The 25571-nt window shown below is 50.0% G+C and overlaps 4 protein-coding genes across 4 annotated transcripts in view; 3 read left to right on the forward strand and 1 right to left on the reverse strand.

Annotated features, from left to right (window-relative positions):
- Positions 1-5393, forward strand: part of LOC119104420 (lysosomal alpha-mannosidase) — a 28459-nt gene extending 23066 nt beyond the window's left edge. The window contains exons 17-23 of the mRNA XM_037228117.1: positions 298-437; positions 1256-1353; positions 1977-2149; positions 3008-3247; positions 3861-4007; positions 4435-4617; positions 5058-5393. Coding sequence (XP_037084012.1) covers positions 298-437; positions 1256-1353; positions 1977-2149; positions 3008-3247; positions 3861-4007; positions 4435-4617; positions 5058-5150 — 1074 coding nt within the window. The 3' untranslated portion in view covers positions 5151-5393. The remainder of the gene's footprint in view (positions 1-297; positions 438-1255; positions 1354-1976; positions 2150-3007; positions 3248-3860; positions 4008-4434; positions 4618-5057) is intronic.
- A 3707-nt stretch (positions 5394-9100) lies between these two features.
- LOC119104320 (neuropeptide-like protein 31) lies at positions 9101-10504 on the reverse strand. Its single transcript, XM_037228017.1, has 2 exons — positions 10329-10504; positions 9101-9245 (listed from the first exon to the last, which is right to left on the reverse strand). The coding sequence occupies exons 1-2, from the start codon at positions 10502-10504 to the stop codon at positions 9101-9103; spliced, it is 321 nt and encodes a 106-aa protein (XP_037083912.1).
- A 1927-nt stretch (positions 10505-12431) lies between these two features.
- On the forward strand, positions 12432-13829 carry LOC119104321 (neuropeptide-like protein 31). The gene is made up of 2 exons (XM_037228018.1): positions 12432-12607; positions 13685-13829. Exons 1-2 carry the CDS (start codon positions 12432-12434, stop codon positions 13827-13829), a joined length of 321 nt encoding a protein of 106 aa, XP_037083913.1.
- A 9323-nt stretch (positions 13830-23152) lies between these two features.
- Positions 23153-24558, forward strand: LOC119104322 (neuropeptide-like protein 31). Its single transcript, XM_037228019.1, has 2 exons — positions 23153-23316; positions 24411-24558. Exons 1-2 carry the CDS (start codon positions 23153-23155, stop codon positions 24556-24558), a joined length of 312 nt encoding a protein of 103 aa, XP_037083914.1.
- The last annotated feature ends 1013 nt before the right edge of the window (positions 24559-25571 follow it).

The raw sequence follows: 25571 nt of genomic DNA on the forward strand, positions 1-25571 counted from the left end.
GATTTATGCAAAAAGGCCCTTTCGAAACACTTTTTATGAAGACAAATTGTCACTAAAGGCTTTGGCCTTGGTGGCAACGAAATACGGATGGAGGTAAAATGTGGACACTTTAATGAGCATGTCCTTGACATCGTACATATTTTTACTTTGTGCGCACGTACTCGTCCAAACTCGACACCTGTCTGCGTTTGTCAGCCCAGTTTTCGAGCCCTTGTCAGCCCAGTTTTCGAGCCCCGTCTCGCCGATCCTGTGACCACAGAGCCCGCCACCGACCTGACCTTGACCCTATGCTTCCAGTCGGTGGTGACGCTGGACGGAGCTCTGGTGAAGGAGTACCGACACACGTTCGACATGGACTGGGTCTCCCAGGTGACCCGGCTCTACAAAGACGAGCCCTTCGCTGAGGTCGAGTGGATGGTCGGGCCCATTCCCATCGAGTGAGTCGGCTGCACCTGCGCGACGGTGTTGGCCCGTTGAGACTTCAACATTTGTAGTTTTACGGAATTATTGAGACGAGGCATTAGTGGCACGGGTGGAATGCCTGCTCTGACTGTGCCCTTGCCTGGTATGTTAGTATGTACGTTATGTTTCGATCAGTTGATTTTCCGGCCGCCGTCAGGTGTCAGCACCCGACGACGGTCGGGGAACTGTCTAGCTGCAATGTTTCCGGCCACCGTCAGATGTCAGCACCCGACGACAGTCGGAGAACTGTCTAGCTGCAATGTGGTGCCACATACCAAGGCCCTAGACGAGAATAATAGTGCAAACAATTATTCCATCGGTGATCAAAAGTTGTAGCCGTGCACTAATCATTGCTCTTTTCTGGCCGCAAATTATCATTTAGTTGATGTGTTCGTGGTGAAGATTTTTCGAATCACGTCCTGAACCAGGCCAAAACTGCATGTCTTGCCTTGATCGAGCCCTTGGTCCAAGCGGTCTTGAACGCAATGATGCTGGGTAGTTTTGTATTAGGCGCCGAGTCTCTGTAGCTTGGCAGAATGTTCTATTTTGGGAACGACATGAGGCAATATGTGCTGGAGGTTATATAGTAGTTTACACAGTCCATACTGCCGGACCTCCGAGGGGACCATTAGTTGCAGGGACAAACCAAAGAAAGCAGTACTTCGGAGGATTCACCACTACACCCGTTACCTCAACGCATGCTCGCTTCCTGAGGCATTTTGTTGGCCTCGAAGCAGTGCACTATGTGAACCAGTCCCGGTCGAAACGGCGCCGTCATTATTTTCATCGCCAGGGACGGTGTGGCCAAGGAGGTGATCAGCCGCTTCAGCAGCGCTGTCAACTCCACCGACACCTTCTACACAGACTCCAACGGACGCCAGATGATGAAGCGTAAGCGTACACAACTGACGAATAAATATGGGCGAAGCAGACACGGGGAACGGAACACTACTCTCAAAGCAATACATATCCCAGTCAAGCTGTTTCCAGATTTATAATTTAGCGTATCTTCATGTATCTCCGGCCACATGCATCTTCACGTAGAAAACTAACATCGAGCTTAGTCTCGCGTAATGGCGGTGAGATATGAATGCTGCACGTCACACTTCGTGGCTGCACGTGGGCAGAGATTGGGCTGTTGGGGCCGTTGAGTCCAGCACTCGTGAACTACATCCTGAATGCCCGCGGAGTGCTTAGCATTGTGAGTCACATACTGACTTGGTGAACTGGTGGTGATGGACAGGACTGGACTGGACTGGACTGGACTGGACTGGGCTGGACTGATCGATGATAGACCGATGACTTCCTTATATGAATTGTGTAGTGACTTTTTATTGTTTTTGCCAATTAATCGACGCATGTGACCTCTTTGTTTACTACCGTAAGGTCAGCTTTTCATACCGGTTGTCACGAAATATGGAGTGCAAAAGTCCTGCAGTGCTCGGGTCTCGAACCAGGTTTCGGTAGTCCCGTGTGTGAAGTTTTGCCGATTGCAACGCTTGGTATGACTCCAGGTCGTCGCAACCACCGTGACACGTGGACCCTGAACGTCACGGAGCCGGTGGCCGGAAACTACTTCCCGGTTAATTCTCGTATCTTCATCAAAGACGCCGACAGCCAGCTGACCGTACTCACCGATCGATCGCAAGGTGGCAGCAGTCTCGCCAGTGGCCAGCTGGAACTGATGGTATGTGGCGCCACGGTCGGGCCGCGCGCTCGATGGGTAGCACTCGCAAGGCACGGGACGGTGTATTGTGCGAAGGAAGAAATAAACAACGCGGAAGTTATGAGAATTTTGCGGTACGTTTCTGATCCACACGTATTTGTTTATCGTATTCGTTGCATTGGCTGTTGCTTGGGCCCCGACAAGGTAGCTTTATTATTTTGGGACATACTTAATAGCACGTCGGTATAATGAATCCACCAACATCAAAAATTGAAACTAGCGGTGTTCAGATTCTGGTATCTAAAGCGATTTCGTAACTCCTGGTTGTATCCAAATGCTATGAATATTGGCTCGATATTCGCCAAGCACTAAACAAATGTTCTTGCAATGTTTATCGCGCATGCACATAACCGGTAGTCAGCGCTCTCCGTGTTGTATCGTGAGGCGCCGTCTGGCGACTGGCAGCACGGCTGTAGTTCAGCTGCTGGCCGCTAGATGAAGTAGTCTCCGTGGCCTGGCCGCGCCACGCGGGGGCGCGAGCGGGCCCGGTCAGGGCAGGGATGTGTGCACTTATTTTCTGTCGTTTCCCCTGAGAATACAGTGGAAACGTTATCGGTGACTCCTGCCCTGCGGTGGTGTGAAACTCCCAGCAGGTGATCGATATTCGCCATGCTCACTCATCATTGTGCGATATACGCTTAGTAAATGCGCCTGATAACTCTTTCAGCAATATCTCACATGTTCATATACAGGCACTCACTGCTTAAGCACAGCCCAATCCCTGCCCACCCATAAAACGTAACAGTTATTCAGTAGTCAGTCGGAAGTGACCACTGACTCACCCTTGACCCATGGCTGACGCGTTACCTCCTCCGCCAGCTACACCGCCGCACGGTGCAGGACGACGCGTTCGGCGTGGGCGAGCCGCTGAACGAGACCGAGTTCGGCGTGGGTCTGGTGGTGCGCGGTCGTCACTGGGTGGTGGTCAGTGACCCGGCCGACGCTCCCAAGCTGCACCGTGACCTCGCAGAACAGATGTTCATGGCGCCCCAGCTGAGCTTCGCCGCCGCTGACTTCATGACGCCGGAGATGTGGAGCAGCGCCAAGGTGATCAAGCAGGTAAGCAAGCGGCTGGTCTTATGAGAACGAAAGGGGGCTCGCTCATTACGCACCAGCCCCGACGCCCCGCTCGGTTGCGGTCCCTGCCGCATGCTGGGGCGGGCCGTGTGGTGGCTTACCAAGGCGAGCCGAGCGCGTGGTCGCGGCGAAATCCCCGCAGGATCCCTGCCGAACAAGAACCTCATGTCATTCCGATCCTTGCTGCGCAATGTGGCAAGTGTGCCGGACATCACAGTATAGTGTCAATGTGGCTAGTGTGCCGGACATCACAGCATAGTGTCAATGTGGCTAGTGTGCCGGACATCACAGTATAGTGTCAATGTGGGTAGTGTGCCGGACACCACAGTATAGTGTCAATGTGGCTAGTGTGCCGGACACCACAGTATAGTGTCAACGTGGCTAGTGTGCCGGACATCACAGTATGCTGTCGATGATGTGATGTCCATGCTATGTACAACTCACGATAAGTGAAACGACCAGCCAACGCCCTGCGTGCAGCAGTTCACAGGCATGGCGGGCTAGTGTTTCCAGTTTAGTTCCAGCTCTGTGTGCTGCAGTTTACAGGCGTGGCGGGCTAGTGTCTCCAGTTTAGTTCCAGCTCTGTGTGCTACAGTTCACAGGCATGCAGCCGCTGCCTGCCAACGTGCACCTGCTGACGCTGGAGATGTACAAGCCGAACCAGCTGCTGATCCGACTGGAGCACCAATTCCAGGCCGACGAGGATCCCGCGCTCAGCAAACCTGTCGACGTTAACCTCAAGGTCAGCTGAGGCGGGGCAATACACATCCGTGTCGGCCGCAATCCTTTCCGAGAACATCGTTAGTATTGTGTGGGTTTTACGCTTGCAAAACGGGATTTTGCGATCCAGCAGTATTTCCATCTGCGAAACCCTTTTGAAGGGTGCTGGAATGGATTTTTCATATGTATTCAGGTTCCCATGCGCATTGTTCGGTCTCGCAGTGATAACGTACTTGCAGAGTCTCGCTTGAAACATGATAGCAGTTGCATGTTTAAAGCATTCCGCAATAGTTTTTTTTTCATTTTTGTCTTCTTCCGTGTAATTCATGCCATTCCTGTCATGCAGTTTTGTGACAGAAGCCTGGTGAAGTGAGGTGGATGAAATCCTACCTAATCTATTCCATAACAAGTCAACGTGAAATACAGTCGGTCTCCAACACGCACCGCAGGATCTGTTCACCACGCTGAACGTGACGTCAGTGGAGGAGTTCGGCCTGTCGGCGGACCGCCCCTTGAAGGACATCAACCGCCTCCACTGGGACCACGTGCAGTCCAACCGGCTGCCCAAGAACTTCCGGGGCGCCGCGCACGAGGTGTACCGCAGCACCGGCGCCGAGCACGACCCGCTCACGGTGCGTGGCTGATCAGGCTGCTACCGCTGGTACTGCTGTTAGTGCTGCCACTGCTGTTATTGCCGTTACTCCTGGACCGACGGCCGTGTGAGCGGCGGCCTCAGATGTGGTCGGGGCTGCTGCTCGTTCCAAGGCAAACCGTGTGAGAGCTGGCGTGGCAAGACAGCAGGGGAGCTGGCAAGTGACAGCGACCAATACCTCGATACTGACATGTGCATGCACAATTGTCCACCGTAAGATAGTTTGTGAGTTGCTCTCACCGTAAGGTAGCTTGTGAGTTGCCTCAACCGTAACGTAGTTTATCAGTTCCCTAAAGATATTTCTAGCATGCCCTTCTTCATGATAACCCAACGGAAGACGACGCGAGTAGTGCTGAAGGAAAGTTTAATGGCGACAACAAAGCAGATCTGTTAATTTTGGTGACGTTTCATGTTTGACAGGTGACCCTGAACCCGATGGAGATCAGGACGTTCGTGGCGTCATACCAGAGCCCGTACCCGCTGCCGACCCCACCGGCCCAGCCTACCGAGTAACCTGAGGCCACGTCCCCGTGAGGGGTGACCTCAGCCGAGGTCAGGGGGTCACCGCTGCTGTGCAGGCAGTCCCACGCGTGTGTATACGTGTGTGCGTGTAGTCACGCCTGGTTTCTGTGTGTACCGCTGTAGATATTTTCAGCTTTTGCGACGATTCGTTCGCCCGCGCTAATGGTGAATCTGACGTGTGGTGGAAGTGGTGGAAACTGGGCGGAGATGCGCTGAACCCTAATTGGGCGCCGAATGTCGAAGTTCTATTGGTGTCTTGGCAAACCGGGCCGCATTCCCAGAGTGGCCCAGTCAGAGAAGTGTTGCGGTGTTTTATCGCGGATCTTGGCACTCTTCAGCGTGGGGGAAAGCGATATATCCAACAATGCGCCGAATGTAGGCAATGTTTCGTTGCTTTGAAATAAACGCGAGAAAATGCTACGATCAAACCAATGAGACTGCGAGAAGAAACGCATATGACAGAGGAATCTGATACACCATGCGCAACATTAAAAATAGGAGATCAGCAAGGAGGGAGAAGCCACTAAATCAGGATGAAACCGCCAATGCTTGATGTCACCAGGGTGCGCTGAAATCCCTTGAAGTCCTGCGCCCTCCTGCCTTGTTTGCGGGAAGAGAAATATCATGAGCTCGTGCTAAGCCGGTGTGCTGATTTTGAGAAAACTCATGCTATTAGAGCGAGGAATAGGACGAACGAAATCACCATCAGTCGCAGAACTCAGATTCATCGCAAGCTATTTGGCAATCAAAGGCGTGCCTCTGAACCCTGCCTCCTACATTGCCCTGAATGTACTTCCTCATGCAGCATTATAACGCTTCCGAATGTGACCCGACCCCGCCCCTGCGCACGGCCTTGTCAATGGAATGCACGAGAGGAGACCGCCACTGCGGTTCCGAGCGGCCGCTGAACACGAGCCTCAAACCTCAGCTGAGAGTCCGGGTCTTGACAACCGCTGCTAGAGCACCGCCTGTCACGTGCGGCCGTCACGTCCCCCCCCCCCCCTTCCCCTCCCCCTTCCCCCCGCCATCTGTGCATGCCTGTGGTGAAGCACGCGAACAGCTCATCATGGTCTCCTGACATGGTGCGAGCGCCCGCGCGTTGACAGGAAGCTCGCGCCAGGTCAAGGTCGACGGCTGCCCCTCGCGGTATTCCAGAGCATGTGTAGGGGCGGTGTCGAGTATGGGCACCACCACAACACACACACACACACACACACACACACACACACACACACACACACACACCACACACACACACACACACAACACCACACACACACACACACACACACACACACACACCACACACACACACACACACACACACACACAACACACACACAACACACACACCACACACACACACACAACACACCACACACACACCACACACACACACACACACACACACACACACCACACACACACACACCACACACACACACACACACACACACACACACACACACACACACACACACACACACACACACACACACACACACACACACACACACACACACACACACCACACACACACACACACACACACACACACACACACACACACACACACACACACACACACACACACACACACACACACACACACACACACACACACACACACACACACACACACACACACACACACACACACACACACACACACACACACACACACACACACACACACACACACACACACACACACACACACACACACACACACACACACACACACACACCACACACACACACACACACACACACACACACACACACACACACACACACACACACACACACACACACACACACACACACACACACACACACACACACACACACACACACACACACACACACACACACACACACACACACACACACACACACACACACACACACACACACACACACACACACACACACACACACACACACACACACACACACACACACACACACACACACACACACACACACACACACACACACCTATTTACTTAAGGAAAGCTTATGATGAATATATGACAACTAGCTGCTATCTAAGAGGCATATGTTTTTCTGTCGTCGTGACAACATCTACAAGTTGAGCATTTCATTACACGAGAATGCCGTACGGAGAGCTCCAAGCCTTTCTTTACCAGCAAACCAAAGAGATTTACAGGCTTCTAATCGATAACACAATGATGTACGTAATATCAAGGTCAGGCGGTGGTTGTGTACCAAGCATTCCTGCGTCACTTGGTGTGTAACGTCACTCGGCGTGTGACGCCACTCGGTGCGTGATATAAATGCGCGCCGTTTCAGCACCGTTTTGCAAATGCCAGAACTATCGTCGGCTGGGAAGACTGGCCATTTTCAGACAATAGTCCCAGCCTCACGACGTCTGGAGTGCCGCATCGCCCTGTTTTAAGCGGTAATTTAGGTGTTTAGATGCCTATGCACCGATGAATGTGCCAAACATCGGTTCATATTTTTTACTTCATGCCCTTTGGTCTAATAGAGACGGTGTCGGTATTTGCACCATGTCGCACTTTCGGGGCCAGGCAGATTCTCGGCAGAGAGCGGGTCATGCTAAGAATCCAGCAAATTCGTATCAATTCTGCCAGGCATGTAACAACGTGTGCACGTAGCAGCTGAAGTGCACTCAAAACTTGCTGGAGCACAGAGCTGGACTGTAGCTTTCCATCAAATATTATGTGAAATACCAAAGCTAGTTTTGCCAAAATTGCATTAACAATATTCGAAAAGTTCAGAAGGAGAAAGAAATTCAATGTAACGCCCCTCTTAATTACGCCCCGCCTCTCGGTCGGAACTAAAGCCACACCCATAGCAGCGCACCCAACTGCTAACTCTCCCAAACTCAACACACGTACTCAACGCGACGGCAGTATGGTAGTACTCAAGCATTCTACTAATGACATAGTCTTCAAGAGATTACCGTTTCGGCGAGATGTCAAAGGATGCGAAGCGTCCTTTAGACATTAGGAGGAAGCATTAGGCGAAAACGGAAGGGGAATGGACAGACAACCTGGTAGCAATACTTGAATGTTTTTCCCATTTGAAGGCAGGCATTCACAATGAACGGAGAATGATTTTCGTCGATGGCATCCAACATGTGAATGGTCGCTTCCACTCGATGAACGATGCATGGCATGCAGTAGTCATAGGCTTGCAAATGAACCATTAGCTCGAACCAAGCGATACCCTTCTCGCTAGAGAATGTGCAATATGCATGCGTTCCTTTTAGGTACGAGCACTGCTAGTAGATTCAGGCGGTGCAATTCCGCGATTCCGTTTGTCCACATTTGTCAAAATGCTCCGAGCGTTTGCAATGTTGTGCTGTTCAACGCACACTGGATGCAACCAACCCAATATATTCCCGCGCAATGGCCATTTGACAACAAGCAAGGGGTCCTTCGTTTTGTCTCATGCAGGTCAGCATAGCCGTGACCAAGACGAGGCTGGCCCGCTTCGAGAAGCGTGTTTGTGCTGAGTAATTACACCGTGGAGTGGAACACTACTGAAGCCTGCCAACCTCTGTTTGAACTGTGAATACAGTTACCCATTGTGCGACGTCGCGATGTTTCTGTTTGACAACGGGGCTTCCCACTGGCGTCTCTCATGAAGTGTTCTGTCTTAAGGGCGACAGCATTGGTGGTGCAGTGTCTTCTTGAACAGGGCCAACGCTTACGGCAGCTTGTGGAGGCAAAACATGACTGTGATGGAACGAAGCCAGTTGAGCCAATTTTACAGCTTTGTATTGTTGACGCATCACCGTATACGATTACCACTTTGACACACAACACGTCAGCATTCGTGGACGATGGCACTGACTGTAGGTCAAGCATCGATCTTCAGAACAAGCGTACAATGTCCCTTTAGGGCATTGCAACAGAAAACAGGTTGAGTCTGGGAAAGAAAACGTGCTTCTAGTAGATGCCGAAGCCGTTGCCGCCGTAGCTGCCGTAGCTCTCCGGATAAGTGGCCGTACCGCCGTAGCGACCGTCGTAGCCGTTCCAGTAGTTGTTGTAGCTACGGCCCGAGCTGGAGTACCCGCCCAGCGGGCCGGCGAATCTGCCAATGAGCCGCACAGTCAAGAACAGTGCCGACGCTCTCGTGAGAAGCGTGCCTGTGAAAAAGTCTGCTCTAACTGGCGAGCACCAGGACTAGAACAAAGCTGCATAGCAGGCATCGGCGTGAATAGGGCAAAACAGCTGAATAAATGTCAGAGGAAAGCCAGGCAAAACAGCTCATCACTAATGACGCAGATACCTTATCGTCTATGGAATTGTACGTCATTGATTCATAATCGGATATATTCTCGTTATAATAAAGTGCACATGCTGATGTCCGGCTGCTAGTAGCGACTGTCACCATGCAAAAGAGAACTGTGAATCACGCTCTTGAACAGACTATACGATGGTGTGTACGAAAACACAAAACTGGTGTGCTTTGCAATTGCGTGATTTACGATTGTCATACGCCGTATGATTAATGGCGAGTGCAAAAGATGTGTAAGGTATGATTTTTTGTTTCGGGGGGGGGGGGGGTCAATGCTTAGGTTAAATTGTAAGACGGACCAACGGTAATGCCGCTCGCAAGTTGTTAACTATTCAGGTCGTGCTTTGCGCAACCACCTATCTACACCATCTACGCCAGACATAAGAGCCACACGTCATCATTATCAAAGCTCAAGAAAAAGGAGCTTCTGTCGAGATTCTCTGAGACGTATATGGGTTCTAGATCCCGTTGCTTCTCTGTCTGGATACGAGGCTGTTAAATTCACCTAATTAACTTCTATGGCGAAGCTTGTCGTGGGTGTTACCGGTCCGATATGAGCTCCCGTGATGACGTCACGAAATAAAACTACAACCAAGGACATTTAGCCGACTAACAATGCCACTATCTAAGTTAATTATTTTGAAGCCTGATATCCTTCATGACCCTTGGACATAACAGGACTATTCGAAACACAACAGTCTGTGGGGTCGAGCCACTTGTTATCAACAGGGCTGATGTTTAAAAGGCCGCAAGTTGTCGATTGGCTCCATGGAACTGGCTGCAAGCCAGGTTCTGGGTATATTTACACCGGAGGCAGAATAAGTCGACTTCCATACCAACACCGCTCCAAACTGGACAGCAGAAATCAGCACGTACCCTCCGGTGTACCCTCTGAGGCGGCCGTCCGGTCCGAGTCCGCCCAGCCGTCCGTAGCGTCCGAAGCCAGAGTAGCCGAGGCCGAAGCCACCGAGCAGGCCCTGGTCTGCCGTCTGCGCCAGGCAGAGGGCCACCAGGAGGGCCAGCGTCAGGCTGAAGACGACTGCTCGAGACATGACGGAGCTGCGGTTGGACTGAGCTCGGGGTGAGGTGCAGGTGTGTGTGTGATGATGCCCACACCCGACACCGCTCTTATACCCGCCCGCGGGGAGCCGACCTCCCAGCCCGCGTTCTCTCACGGCTGTCACGTCGGAGCACACGTGGGATTTGCATTTGCTATTGGGCGGGGCTTACTCATGAACCTTCCCGACCCTATTTCCGAGAGGCTTTTTACAGATTTCGTCCACTTTACTCCTTCAATGTTCTTACGTTGCGTTAATGACGTTCGGTATACGAAGAGGTACTGGTTGAACGGCATTGTAGTGCTTATTAAGGAGTATATCAACGGTACTTAATATTTCAAGCTGTACTTATCCTCAAGAGCTCACCTTTTGAGGATGAACACTGGGCAGCAGATGGGTGTTTGCATTTGCGAAATGTGTCTTCATAGATGTTTCATAGCTTCCGAAGGTTTCATGTGCCAATGTTGCATTCCTGTTTTGGTTCAAAGACAGATCATTTGCCACAGAAGATCAAGCCCCTGTTTGGCCACAGCACTTGCCTGTCATGGTGAACACCGCCGTACCCACAAATGGTGCCGCTTTCAGGACACCAGGACACCGTTCAGGACACAACACGTTTTACACATTCCAGGCAGCAGGCCGTATGTGTTACTTCACCCTCACATGGATATTCGTGTGATGACAAATCACTTTACTGGCAAAACGAATTAAACATTGTGTACAAGTAATTGTTTTTGCGTTTCACCATTCACCGCAGGCTTTACTTGCCCACAGTGCCCGTCCTTTTGCGAGGTTGAGAAGCAGGCGGCGCCGCTCTTATACCCGCCCGCGGGGAGCCGACCTCCCAGCCCGCGTTCTCTCACGGCTGTCACGTCGGAGCACGCGTGGGCTTGCCTTTGTCATTTGGGCGGGCTTTACTCATGAACCTTCCCCACCCTATTTCCGAGAGGCTTTTTACATATCTCGTCCACTTTACTCCGCGGTCATAATTTGGACTCTATGAATGAAAGAAAGGCCTTCAGTTCCTGGTTCTTCGTTGCTGTATATGAACACGAGGAGGGTGTCGTGCGTCATAGGAGCTTGACGACGCTTCCGGGCTATTCGGCGCCGCCTGCTTCTCAACCTCGCAAAAGGACGGGCACTGTGGGCAAGTAAAGCCTGCGGTGAATGGTGAAACGCAAAAACAATTACTTGTACACAATGTTTAATTCGTTTTGCCAGTAAAGTGACTTGTCATCACACGAATATCCATGTGAGGGTGAAGTAACACATACGGCCTGCTGCCTGGAATGTGTAAAACGTGTTGTGTCCTGAACGGTGTCCTGGTGTCCTGAAAGCGGCACCATTTGTGGGTACGGCGGTGTTCACCATGACAGGCAAGTGCTGTGGCCAAACAGGGGCTTGATCTTCTGTGGCAAATGATCTGTCTTTGAACCAAAACAGGAATGCAACATTGGCACATGAAACCTTCGGAAGCTATGAAACATCTATGAAGACACATTTCGCAAATGCAAACACCCATCTGCTGCCCAGTGTTCATCCTCAAAAGGTGAGCTCTTGAGGATAAGTACAGCTTGAAATATTAAGTACCGTTGATATACTCCTTAATAAGCACTACAATGCCGTTCAACCAGTACCTCTTCGTATACCGAACGTCATTAACGCAACGTAAGAACATTGAAGGAGTAAAGTGGACGAAATCTGTAAAAAGCCTCTCGGAAATAGGGTCGGGAAGGTTCATGAGTAAGCCCCGCCCAATAGCAAATGCAAATCCCACGTGTGCTCCGACGTGACAGCCGTGAGAGAACGCGGGCTGGGAGGTCGGCTCCCCGCGGGCGGGTATAAGAGCGGTGTCGGGTGTGGGCATCATCACACACACACCTGCACCTCACCCCGAGCTCAGTCCAACCGCAGCTCCGTCATGTCTCGAGCAGTCGTCTTCAGCCTGACGCTGGCCCTCCTGGTGGCCCTCTGCCTGGCGCAGACGGCAGACCAGGGCCTGCTCGGTGGCTTCGGCCTCGGCTACTCTGGCTTCGGACGCTACGGACGGCTGGGCGGACTCGGACCGGACGGCCGCCTCAGAGGGTACACCGGAGGGTACGTGCTGATTTCTGCTGTCCAGTTTGGAGCGGTGTTGGTATGGAAGTCGACTTATTCTGCCTCCGGTGTAAATATGCCCAGAACCTGGCTTGCAGCCAGTTCCATGGAGCCAATCGACATATTGCGGCCTTTAAACACCAGCCCTGTTGATAACAAGTGGCTCGACCCCACAGACTGTTGTGTTTCGAATAGTCCTGTTAAGTCCATGGGTCATGAAGAGCATCAGGCTTCAAAATAATTAACTGAGATATTGGCATTGTTAGTCGGCTAAATGTCCTTGGTTGTAGTTTTATTTCGTGACGTCATCACGGGAGCTCATATCGGACCGGTAACACCCACGACAAGCTTCGCCATAGAAGTTAATTAGGTGAATTTAACAGCCTCGTATCCAGACAGAGAAGCAACGGGATCTAGAACCCATATACGTCTCAGAGAATCTCGACAGATGCTACTTTTTCTTGAGCTTTGATAATGATGACGTGTGGCTCTTATGTCTGGCGTAGATGGTGTATGTAGGTGGTTGCGCAAAGCACGACCTGAATAGTTAACAACTTGCGAGCGGCATTACCGTTGGTCTGTGTTGCAATTTAACCCAAGCGTTGACCCTCCCCCCAAACAAAAAATCATACCTTACACATCTTTTGCACTCGCCATTAATCATACGGCGTATAACAATTGTAAACCATGCAATTGCAAAGCAAACCAGTTTTGTGTTTTCGTACACACCATCGTATAGTCTGTTCAAGAGTGTGATTCACAGTTCTCTTTTACATGGTGACAGTCGTTGCTAGCAGCCAGACATCAGCATGTGCACTTTATTATGACGAGAGTATATACGATTTTGAATAAATAACGTACAATTCCATAGACGATAAAGCATCTGCGTCATCAGTGATGAGCTGTTTTGTCTGGCTTTCCTCTGACATTTATTCAGCTGTTTTGCCCTATTCACGCCGATACCTGCCATGCAGCTTTGTTCTAGTCCTGGTGCTCGCTAGTTAGAGCAGACTTCTCCACAGGCACGCTTCTCACGAGAGCGCCGGCACTGTTCTTGACTGTGCGGCTCATTGGCAGTTTCGCCGACCCGCTGGGCGGGTACTCCAGCTCGGGCCGTAGCTACAACAACTACTGGAACGGCTACGACGGTCGCTACGGCGGTACGGCCACTTATCCGGAGAGCTACGGCAGCTACAGCGGCAACGGCTTCGGCATATACTAGAAGCATGTTTTCTTGCTCAGACTCAACCTGTTTTCTGTTGTAATGTCCTACATGGACATTGTACGCTTGTTCTGAAGATCGATGCTCAATCTATGGTCAGTCCCATCGTCCACAAATGCTGATGTGTTGTGTGTCAAGGTGGTGATCGTATACGGTGATGCGCCAACAATACATAGCTGTAAAATTGGCTCAACGGGCTTCGTTTCATCACAGTCATGTTTTTCCTCCACAATCTGCCGTAAGCGTTGGCTCTGTTCAAAAAGACACTGAACCATCAATGCTGTCGCCCTTAAGACAGAACACTTCATGAGAGACACCAGTGGGAAGCCCCGTTGTCAAGCAGAAGCATCGCGATGTCGCGCAATGCGTAGCTGTATTCACAGTTCAAACAGAGGTTGGCAGGCTTCTGTAGTGTTCCACTCCATGGTGTAATTACTCAGCACAAATACGCTTCTCGAAGCGGGCCAGCCTCGTCTCGGTCACGGCTACGCTGAGTTGCTTGCACCAAAACGAAGGACCTTTGTCGTTGTTAGACGAGAATTGCACCGGAATGTATCGGATTGATTGCATCCAGATTGCGTTGAACGGTACAACACTGCAAGCGGCAATTGCGGAATTACGCTACCTGAATCAGCTAGCAATTCTCGTTCCTAAAAGAAACACGGGCATATTGCACATTGTCTAGCGAGGAGAAGGATATGGCTTGATTCGAGCTAATGGTTCATTTGCAAGCCCATGACCGCTGCATGTCATGCATCGTTCATCGAGTGAGAGCAATTATGCAATGTTGGATACCACTTACGGAAATAATTCTTCATTTATTGAGTATTGTTGTCAATGAATTGGAAAAACATTCATTGAGTATTGCTACCAGGTTTTCTGTTTATTCCCTTCCCTCTTCGCCTAATGCTTCGCATTCTCTGACATCTCGACAAAACGACAATCCCTTGAAAAAATATCATGGTTAGAATGCGGCAGAACCTGCTTCAGTACTATCAGACTACTGTCATGAGAGTTGAATCTTGGGAAGCTACCAGTTGAGTGTGCTCTTACCGATGTGATTTTAGTTATCACCGAAAGGCGGGGGCGTAATTAAGAGCGGGGGGGGGGCTGAGATAGCACAATGGGCTTGTTCCTCTGATATTTTTTAACGTTGTTGACACGCTTTCGAGAAGAAGTTTGTGGCATCGCACGTAATTTTCATAGAAAGGTTGAAGTCATGCTCACTACTTGAAATACGTTTGAATTCGACTTAGCCGTAATGTGCACGCGTTCACCTTACCTTTTGAGAATGAACACGAGGCAGCAGATGAGTGTTTGTATTTGCGAAAGGTGTCTCCATAGATGCTTCATAACTTCCGAAAGTTTCATGTACCAATGTTGCATTCCTGTTTTGGTTCAAAGACAGATCATTTGCCACAGAAGATCAAGCCCCTATTTGGCCACAGCACTTGCCTGAACACCGCCATACCCACAAATGATGACGCTTTGAGACCGCTCCAGAAATCTGCGGAAAGGCAGCGCTTTTAAGTGGCTGGTGAGTTCTCGCCTGACAGAAGCAATACCAGCCACCGGAGTTTGAGCAGATTTTTCATTAAATGACGTGACGCCAATCTTCCAGGACCGCCTGAATAGGATAGCATTATTATGCCAGCAATCGAACAATGTAGACAGAGGTGTATCCAGAAGGTGGGTGGGAGAACGCACGGTGCAGTGCCACCCACCCTCTGTGGCCACCCATGAGGTTTTGATGCCCTTCCTTCACACCAAAATGTCATGGCGAGGATGCACCTAACCCTTCATTTCTGAACCACTTAAACCTCATTTCCAAGGAACACCAAACTCCAGGGTTGCCGCAAAAAGATCCAAGGCTTCGTTTTCGAGAAGCATCAGGGGCACAGGGGCACACGAAATCCTGGATCGGCTCATTGTGCAAAGACGCATTAATACCATAGTTCAGACGCCAAATCCTTTATTTTCAAGAGTCGCGCAATGTCCCAATGCCAGAGAGGACATCGGAGGGCCACAAACCCTCATCCTCAAGGGGCAGAACAATATCGTGCCTCCCAGCCCGAATGATATCCTGGGACAGTCTCAAAGGCGGTTTGCACCAGACATTTATTTTAAAGCACCATAATTGTTTATTTTCAGCAGGCACCAAGTCCAAATGGTTCATTTTAAAGGCTCCACTATCTTCATTCTCGAGGAACACCTAGATCGGGGCAACAAAACGTCTGTGTCTCCACCCTGACGAAGTCGTAGATCAGCTGTTTCTTCGAAGAGGAATCCCATGACTCCTTGGGGCCCTCCGACAACTTTTGATTGTTGTCCATTTGGGCGACGATCAAAGGTCCAATCGCAGCGTCCCAACGGCAAGCCGAGGGGGTGGGGGGGGGGGGGGGGCATGTGATGGGCCCTCAGCCAGAAGACAATACCGAGCAGTCGGTCCCGCGCCGGTTTTGGCGTTGGTGCCCCTTTCCCACGTCGAGGCAAGGCAGGACAAATGTTAATCCGAAAGATCGTGCCTTGATGGGGCTCTGGCGCTGATCAGGCGCTCACAGTGCTCAACAAGGGACTGCTCACCAGCACCAAGTCCAAAGCCTGCCGTGGGCACATTTTCCGAACAGGGACAAGAACGGGAGGACCTCGAATGTCGGAAGGCCTCTCGTGTTGGTCAGGACCTTCTTGACAATGGCAGGAGGCATGACAAGTGATGATGCAACGGTTCGCACTCCCAGTCATGCAGCGACCTGTGCCAATCAGCGGTTGCGTTACCGAACAAGGGACCTCCGTACGGTTTCAAGCAGGGGGATGCTGATAAGCCAAAGTTGTGTCTCGGCCCCATTTATTGAGCTCCCTGTGTCGGTAGGGATCCTTTTGTGTCAGTGACATGACCCTGCGTCGATCCTGCGTCAGATGCCCAGGTCAGAGGCCTGCCGCATCAGGGATGGGACGGCTGTATGATGCATCCCTCTGAGGGCTTCCGGATCGACCAGGGCATTCCGGTCCCCGTATCGCCAGAATATCGGATGCTAGGTACTCCGCGCTCAGGCGAAAGAGATCTTCACCTCCTGATTAGAAAAACTCATCTGTGCAATTTTCTGGCTGGCTCTCTGAGTGGGATCAGTAATAACAGCATCATGAGGAATCGAGGTTACGCCATGGCGTCATGAGTCCGTGGTTCCCTACATGCTAAAACAATATGAGAGACGTAGGCATTCCGTTCGTACGTCCGAAGGCAATGCGTAAGTAAAACATAACGCATAACGTATTACGCATAATATGTAAGACAAGATCTATGTTTTGCAGGCTACTACTACGATATGCTACAACTATCTTAAATTCGAATGCACCACGGTTTTACGTACCGGATTACAGTGTACCCAAAACACTTGATTCTAATCTCTAAAGCCCATAACGTTTACACATCGCTTGTGCCACTTTCCTCAAGTGGAATGCAAGCGATTTTGGAATCTTTCAAGATGCCCAAAACATGCCTACCACAAGATGTGAATATTTCCACGCTCAGGGCACAACACGTTTTAGACATTCCAGGCAGCAGGCCGTGTGTTTTACTTCACCCTCACATTGATATTCGTGTCATGACATGTCACTTCGTTGGCAATACGAATTAGACATTGTGCACAATTGATTGTTTTTTCCTTTTACCATTCACCACGGGATTTAGTTGTCTACAGTGCGCGTCTTTTTACAAGGTTGAGAAGCAGGCGTCGCCGTATTGCCCATAGGCGTCGCCGTATAGCCACCGTAGCCGTGGAGAGATCGTTAGTTTGGTTTCATTGTGCGTAGCTTATTCCCTATTGTGTTATATAAGTGTAGTTGTATGTTACCAGATTGTGAGTGCCAGATAAGCTTAGATTGTCTTTAGTTTACTTATCTTCACTGATACGTTATCGGAGGCAGGTTCGACATTGTAAAGGCCCAGCCCAAACGTGGTGGGGTCGCACCCCAATATTGCGGGGCCAAGCCCAACCGTTGGGACCAGCTCAAAATTGGGGGTTAGCCCCTCCCCCCCCCAGACATGCAATGTTGCACCCCAGCCTCGGGACATCTTAAAACATCTGGGCCCACCGGCGTGTCTGCCGACTCCTTGTGGTTCTCGCCGATCGTTCGACAACAGCCTCTAGGCGTCGGCGATTGGACCATGGGACGTGCTGGGTCTCAGGCGTCTGCCGGCCCGTCCCGGGACCCGGCAGGTAACACACAGTCGACCGCAGACAGTACCTGGCCCTGGGCGCTGCTGTCGAACGATCGGCAGAGGTCACGGACAGTCGGCTCACCCCACACGGAGTCGGCGGGCATGTAGATTAGCCCCGGATGGTGTGTTAAATGTCCCGAAGCGTCAGCCGTGAGAGAACGCGGGCTGGGAGGTCGCCTCCCCGCGGGCGGGTATAAGAGCGGTGTCGGGTGTCGGCATCACTACACACACACCTGCACCTCACCCCGAGCTCAGTCCAACCGCAGCTCCGTCATGTCTCGAGCAGCCATCTTCAGCCTGACGCTGGCCCTCTTGGTGGCCCTCTGCCTGGCGCAGACGGCAGACCAGGGCCTGCTCGGTGGCTTCGGCCTCGGCTACTCTGGCTACGGACGCTACGGACGGCTGGGCGGACTTGGACTGGACGGCCGCCTCAGAGGGTACACTGGAGGGTATATGCTGATTTCTGCTGTCCAGTTTGGAGCGGTGTTGGTATAGAAAACGATTGTTCTTGTTCCCGGTTTGTACCTGCCGAGTGTATGACCTCCAGCCAAGTGCTGCAGGCACCTAGAGGGGAAACGGCTCCATTTTGCGCAGCATTTTTTCTTTCAAGTCTCTAAGATGCCGAAATTTTAGCTACCAACTAACATTGAACTGAGATCCGGTGTGCGTAAGTTTGGATGCACATTGACTATTTTCTTGAGCTTACATGATGAGATGTAGCTGCTATGTCGGGTTAATGGGTTTCAGTTAATGGCTATGTAAAGTTTTATGACAATATGGACATGGCAGTTTCTGGGCGTTATCGCTGACAACCATTTAGATATACTTCTGCAGAAGCTTAGTACAAGATAAATCATATAAACGTTGTATTCTCGTCCTCAATCATTTCTTGCATCAAATGATGTGATGCAAGGTGTAACAATTCAGCACATTGCCATCTCCTGTCATGTTTCCTGTTATGTGATGCCCGTTAATGTTTGTCATAGTGTTACGTGATGCCCATATTTCACTCAGGTGATCGTCTTTGTTGTTAAGAGCTGAAAGTGTGCACGTGGACTGCAATGATGAGGGAATTGTGGACATCAATAGATCAATAGGTTAACATGTACCGGTTGGTAAGGGTTTTACCTTATTCGTGGCCAGCTGTTCGGTCTCAGTTTACGTTGACTTTTTGTAGCTCGGTTACTCTGATGCCATGTAAAACTGTTTTGTCACTCTGTTCCAGCTAAGGCTACCAATAGCTTATTGTAACCGGCAGGCACCGCTTACGAAAACATTGGCATTCTGCCTGACCGTGCGGCTCATTGGCAGATTCGCCGGCCCACTGGGCGGGTACTCCAGCTCGGGCCGTAGCTTCAACAACTACTGGAACGGCTACGACGGTCGCTACGGCGGTACGGCCACCTATCCGGAGAGCTACGGCAGCTACGGCGGCAACGGCTTCGGCGTCTACTACTAGAAGCTCGTCTTCCTGCTCAGACTAGATCTGTTTCTGTTATTATATTCTAAATGTGCATTATAGTTTTTCTGAAGATCTAGTTTCAATTTCTAGTCAATCCAATCGTCAACAAAAGCTGATTTGTTGGTTGGGTCAAGCTGACAGCTGTTTACGGTGATGCACCAATGATACACAGCTGTAAAACTGGCTACGATCTGCTTATCGCCGACAGGTTTTGTTTCCTTTCAATACGAATGAGATGCCACCTATCATTCGTCTCCCACTCGTCTCAAAGGCTTATTCGACTCCGACGTAGTCTGAACGGACGAAAAGGAATGACCGTGATAATGAACGGGATCCCGACATATGGAAGGGTCCTTATAGCTCAAATGGCACCTCTGAAACACGGAGACACGTCCTAAAGGCAAGAAGAACCGCAACATTCTAAACAATAAGAGAGTGCGTCAAACCCTGGTGGTGGCGCTCGAGGGCTCAGAGACCGCCGCTGACGCTCAGAGGATTACAAAACCGGGTGACGAAGGGCGTACTGTTCGCAAACGTGCTCCCCTTCCCCACCCCCAAAGAAAAATCGCCAGATTTGGCTCACTCGATACTGTCAATTCAAAAAGACGATTTACACAATTCGTAACAATTCTGCCGGGCATGAAACAACGTGTGCACGTTACCACCAAGGTGCATTCAATTGTTTTCAAGAAGGGAGCACGACTTTAACCTTTGTATGAAAAATTACGTGCGACACCACAATCTTCTGCTCAAAACCACGTCAACAACGTTCAGAAATCGCAGAGGAACAAGCCTACTGTGCTAACTCTTCCACGCCCCGCTTAAGTACGCCCCCGTCTTTCAGTGAATACTAAAATCACGTCCATAATAGCACACCTAACTGGTAACTTCCCAAGATTCGACACTCATGGAAGAACGCGTCGGTGGTCTGGTAGTACTGAAGCAGGTTCCGCCGCATTCTACCGATGATATTTTCTTCAAGGGCTATCGCTTTGACGAGATGTCAGAGAATGTGAAGCATTAGGCGAAGACGGAAGGGAATACGCAGACAACCTAGTAGCAATTTTCAATGAATGCTTTTCCACTTCATTGGCAACAAGACTCAATGAATGGGAAATTATTTCCGTAGATGCCATCCAAAATTACGTGGTTGCTTCCACTCCATGAATGATGTGACGAGACATGCAGCGGTCATAGGCTTGCGAATTAGCCATTAGCTCGAACCAAGCCTCACCCTTCTCCTCGCTAGGCAGAGTGCAATATGCACTGGTCCCTTTTAGGTGCGAGCATTGCTGGTTGATTTAGGTATTGCAATTCCGCGATTCCGTTTGTGCACACTTCTCAAGATGTTCCAGCCGCTTACACTGTTACACCGTTCAACGCAATCTGCGTGCAACCCATCAGGTACACTCCTGTACAACTCTCATTTGACAACGAAGAACGGGTCCTTCGTTTTGCTGCAAGCAACTCAGCATAGCCGTGACTGCGATGAGCCTGGCCCGCTTTGAGAAGCCCGTTTGCCATGCATAATTACATGGGAAAGTGAAACACTACAGAAGCCTGCCAATCTATCAATGAACCATGAATAAGGTTGTCTGTTTGCGCGACATCGCGATGCTTCTGCTTGACAACGGGGCTTCCCACTGGCGTCCTCTCATGAAGTGTTCTGTCTTAAGGGCGACAGCATTGGTCCTTCAGTGTCTTCTTGAACAGAGCCAACGCTTACGGCGGCATGTGGAGGCAAAACACTTCTTGTGATGGAACGAAGTCAGTTCAGTCAGTTTCACAGCTGTGTATTATTGGCGCATCACCGTAACTGATTGGCAGCTTGCCACACAACAAATCAGCTGCCCATTTAGGGCATTACAGCAGAAAACAGATTGAGTCTCGGCAAGAAAACGTGCTTCTGGTAGTATACGCCAAAGCCATTGCCGCCGTAGCTGCCGTAGCTCTCCGGATAAGTGGCCGTACCGCCGTAGCGACCGTCCTAGCCGTTCCAGTAGTTGTGGTAGCTACGGCCCGAGCTGGAGTACCCGCCCAGCGGGCCGGCGAATCTGCCAATGAGCCGCACAGTCAGGAACAGTGCCGACGCTCTCGTGAGAAGTACTCCTGTGATGAAGTCTTCTCTGATTAGCGAGTCCCTGGGCTCGAATAAACCTCCAGAGCAGGCCTCCTCAGAGTAGGTGCGAACACAGCAACAAAGATGACTGGATGTCAGAGCAGAATCAGGCGAAACTTCTAACCACTGATAACGCAGATACGTTGTAGTCTGTGGAATTGTGCGCCATTTATCCATAATTGGCCATATTCTCGTCATACTAAAGTGCACATACTGACGTCCAGCTGCCGGCAGCGAACGTAACCATATAAAAGAGAGCAGGTAATCACGCTCCTGAACAGTCTATACGATGATGAATACAAAAACGTAAAATTGTTATACTTTGCAAGGTGTGATTGTGATAAATAATACGACTGTGTTGAACGGTATAATTGGTGGCAAGTGCAAAATATGTCTGCTGTGTGATGAGCCTTTACGCCAATACTAAAGTTAAATTGTATGACAGACCAAGACTTATGCCGCTTGTAAATTGCTGGCAATTTAGATCGCAATTAACCTAACCACCTACATACACCATTTAAAAGAAACGTTTCATTCCTGAAGATACTGAAACAAACATCACGATAACATGATGGTATGATGATGGCATGCTGACAGACATGATGAAACAAACCCACTTGTAGCTAGTGATATACTATACCAATGGAAAAGGCTGCTTTGGGCCTAGGCGTATGAACGTTAGGGCGGCTATTTCAGCTCGTAACACCACATAAATGTGGAACATTTCCTTTAAGCCAAGCTTACGAGCTAAACGTCATCATCAAAAGCTCAAGAAAGCGGAGTATCTGTCAAGATTCTCTTAGATATATATGGGTTTTAGATCCCGCCTCTTCTCTGCCTGTATACGAGATTGTTAAATTCACCTAAGTGATTTCTATGGTAAAGTTCATTGCGGGCGTTACCTGTCCGATGTGAACTCCGGTGCTGACGTCACGAAATAAAACTAAAACTAATGGCATCTAAACCACTATCAATTCCAACACCTAAGTCACTTATTTTGATACTTAGCACATTATATGACTCCTCCACTCGATAGGACTTTTCAAAACACCAATACTCGATGTGCTAGAGCCATTTTTGGTCAACATGGCTGAGATTCAAATGGTTCTAAGTTGCAGATTGCCGTCATGGAATTGGCTGCAAGTTAGCTGCTCACTATATTCATAGCGCGGGCAGACTAAGTCAATTTTGTGTGATGTCAGCACCGCTTCGACCCCTGCTGATCGTTCGACAAGAGTGCCCAGGAACAGCGAATATATCATGGGACACACAGAGTCTGTGCCCGTTCCCAGCATCCGGCAGGGAGCACACAGTTGACCGCAGATAGTACCTGATCATGGGCACTGCTGTCGAGCGATCGGCAGAGGTCACGGACAGTCGGCTCACCCGAGGCGTCGGCCGTGAGAGAACGCGCGCTGGGAGGTCGGCTCCCCGTGGGCGGGTATAAGAGTGGTGTCGGGTGTCGGCATCACCACACACATACCTGCACCTCACGCCGAGCTCAGTCCAACCGCAGCTCCGTCATGTCTCGAGCAGTCGTCTTCGGCCTGACGCTGGCCCTCCTGGTGGCCCTCTGCCTGGCGCAGACGGCAGACCAGGGCCTGCTCAGTGGCTTCGGCCTCGGCTACTCTGGCTACGGACGCTACGGACGGCTGGGCGGACTCGGACTGGACGGCCGCCTCAGAGGGTACGTCGGATTGTACGTGCTGGTTTTTGTCGTCCAGTTATAAGCTTGCCTGGCATAAAATACTATTTTTGCCAATCCAGCTTTGGGTCTGTCAAGTGCTTGACCTCCAGCCGAGCGCATGCGGCACATAGAATGACAACGGCTCCATTTTACTTGTTGGACTCACTTCGAAGCTGCCAAGAGCCCGAATTTCTAAATAATAAATGACTAGAGAAAGCATTACAGTTAATGAGCAGCTTAAATTGCCATCGGCTGTAGTTTCACTACGTCCAACTCACATCTAGAGATCATGTCAGAATGGCAACACGAACGTAAAACTCACTTAGGTTAAGCGGCGAAATGTAATGGACACGTACCTAGACAAAAGAAAACGTGGACTCGAGACCCAGTGCAGATGCATCCGAAAGCATGTTGACAGTGTTCTAGAGCCTTAATGGTGAAATGTAGCTCATGTTTTGCTAGTGGGTTTCATTAAGTGACTGTGTTAAGTGCTATGGAAATATGTGCTTGTGAGGTCGCTGATATGGGCGGCATTCCTGATAAGACTTTTAGGTACAAGTATTTCTAGGCCAAACTCAAAATACACCGAACAATCTACTTAACTTGCCATCTGTCAAATTGTGCATCATAATGATATTATGCGAGACATAACAAGTCAGCATATGTGTGTTCCGTCATGTTTTGTCATGTGATGCCTGTTAATGCTTGTAATGTCATTATGTGAGGCCTGTTAATGCCTGTTATGGAGTGACGTGATCCCCATATCTCATTCAAATGGACGTATTCGATGTTATGAGCTGGAGGTGAGCGTACTGAGTTCATGAGGAGTAAAGTATTACGTGGATGATGAGTAAATTATGAAAATTGGTAGATCAATAGCGTAACCATGTAATGTCGATGAGGTTTACACATAATTAGCGGTCAGTTGTTTCGTCTGAGTTGACTTTTTGGTTTCTTTAGCTCTGTCACTCTGTAATCATGGAAAACTGCTTTGTCCCCCTGTTCCATCTAGCGACACCATTCACTTATTGCATCCAGTAGATACCACCTACGAGAACCCCGGCACTGTTCTTGACTGTGCGGCTCATTGGTAGGTTCGCCGGCCCGCTGGGCGGGTACTCCAGCTCGGGCCGTAGCTACAACAACTACTGGAACGGCTACGACGGTCGCTACGGTGGTACGGCCACTTATCCGGAGAGTTACGGCAGCTACGGCGGCAACGGCTTCGGTGGCTTCTACTAGAAGCACGTTATCCGGCCCAGATTTCATCTGTTTTCTGTTGTTATTTCTTAATGTACTTTATATGCTTGTTCTCAACATCCATTTTCAACTTCTACTCAACCCAATCGACAAATTCATATTTGTTGTGTGGGTCAAGCTGACAATCGTCTACAGTGATGCGCCAATAATACGAAGCTGTAAAACTGGCTGCGATTTTTTTTATCACAGACACGTTCCGCCCTCTATAGAGGTCGCCTCCCATTCGCCTCTCACTCGGTTCAAAGACGACTCTCCCGTCCTGATTGCGAGAAGAAATGGCGTGAAAGGGTTCCTCCCTTCTTAAAGGGAAGAGTTAAAAGGTTAAGTGAGAGTTCTACATTTGTATGAGGTCTTGAACTGAAGTCGCTTTTTAAAGGTCGTTCGGTGCAGTTCATAGCCCCGCCATTCTTAAAACATAAACTCCCATAGTTTCTGAGCCACATGCCCGCGAAGATATGCAAACTATTTCGGGGAGACTGTTTCAACGTTAACCAGGCATCCATGACGCCATAATAACGTCATCCAAAACTTGCCATTCCATTGGTCACACGGATATCAAGACAAAGAAAAAGAATTGTCGTGCCGTTCATATCTGGCGTTCGTGAGCACAACTTTCAGATATAGCAGCCGTCAACTGGCTTTCAATCGGTGATGCGCAAGGTACGATGACATAATCAAACAATCACGCATTGAAGAGCATTTTTGCTAAACAGAGAAGTTGTACTGTCTGGAGCAGTCTTTTCCACTTCAAAGTATACCAATAGTTGCAAGTAAGCCTGTTTCATAATACTGATGCTTGCTTCGATATCTTTAAATGTGGAACATTCCCTTTAGGCGGTATGACTGAGAAACGGTGCAGGTTTTTTTCCCCACGGTGCTGAGTGTGATTTCCCGCGGTGCCTGCTTTTCCTGCTAGGGTAGAGGCTGGCGACGCCATACATCCTCAGCTGCTGACTGTGTCGTGAAGTATCAATGCATTCACTAGAGTAGGTGCC

Source organism: Pollicipes pollicipes, unplaced genomic scaffold (genome assembly GCF_011947565.3).
Source record: "Pollicipes pollicipes isolate AB1234 unplaced genomic scaffold, Ppol_2.1 Scaffold_6052;HRSCAF=7182_pilon_pilon_pilon, whole genome shotgun sequence".
Classification (NCBI taxonomy): domain Eukaryota; kingdom Metazoa; phylum Arthropoda; class Thecostraca; order Pollicipedomorpha; family Pollicipedidae; genus Pollicipes; species Pollicipes pollicipes.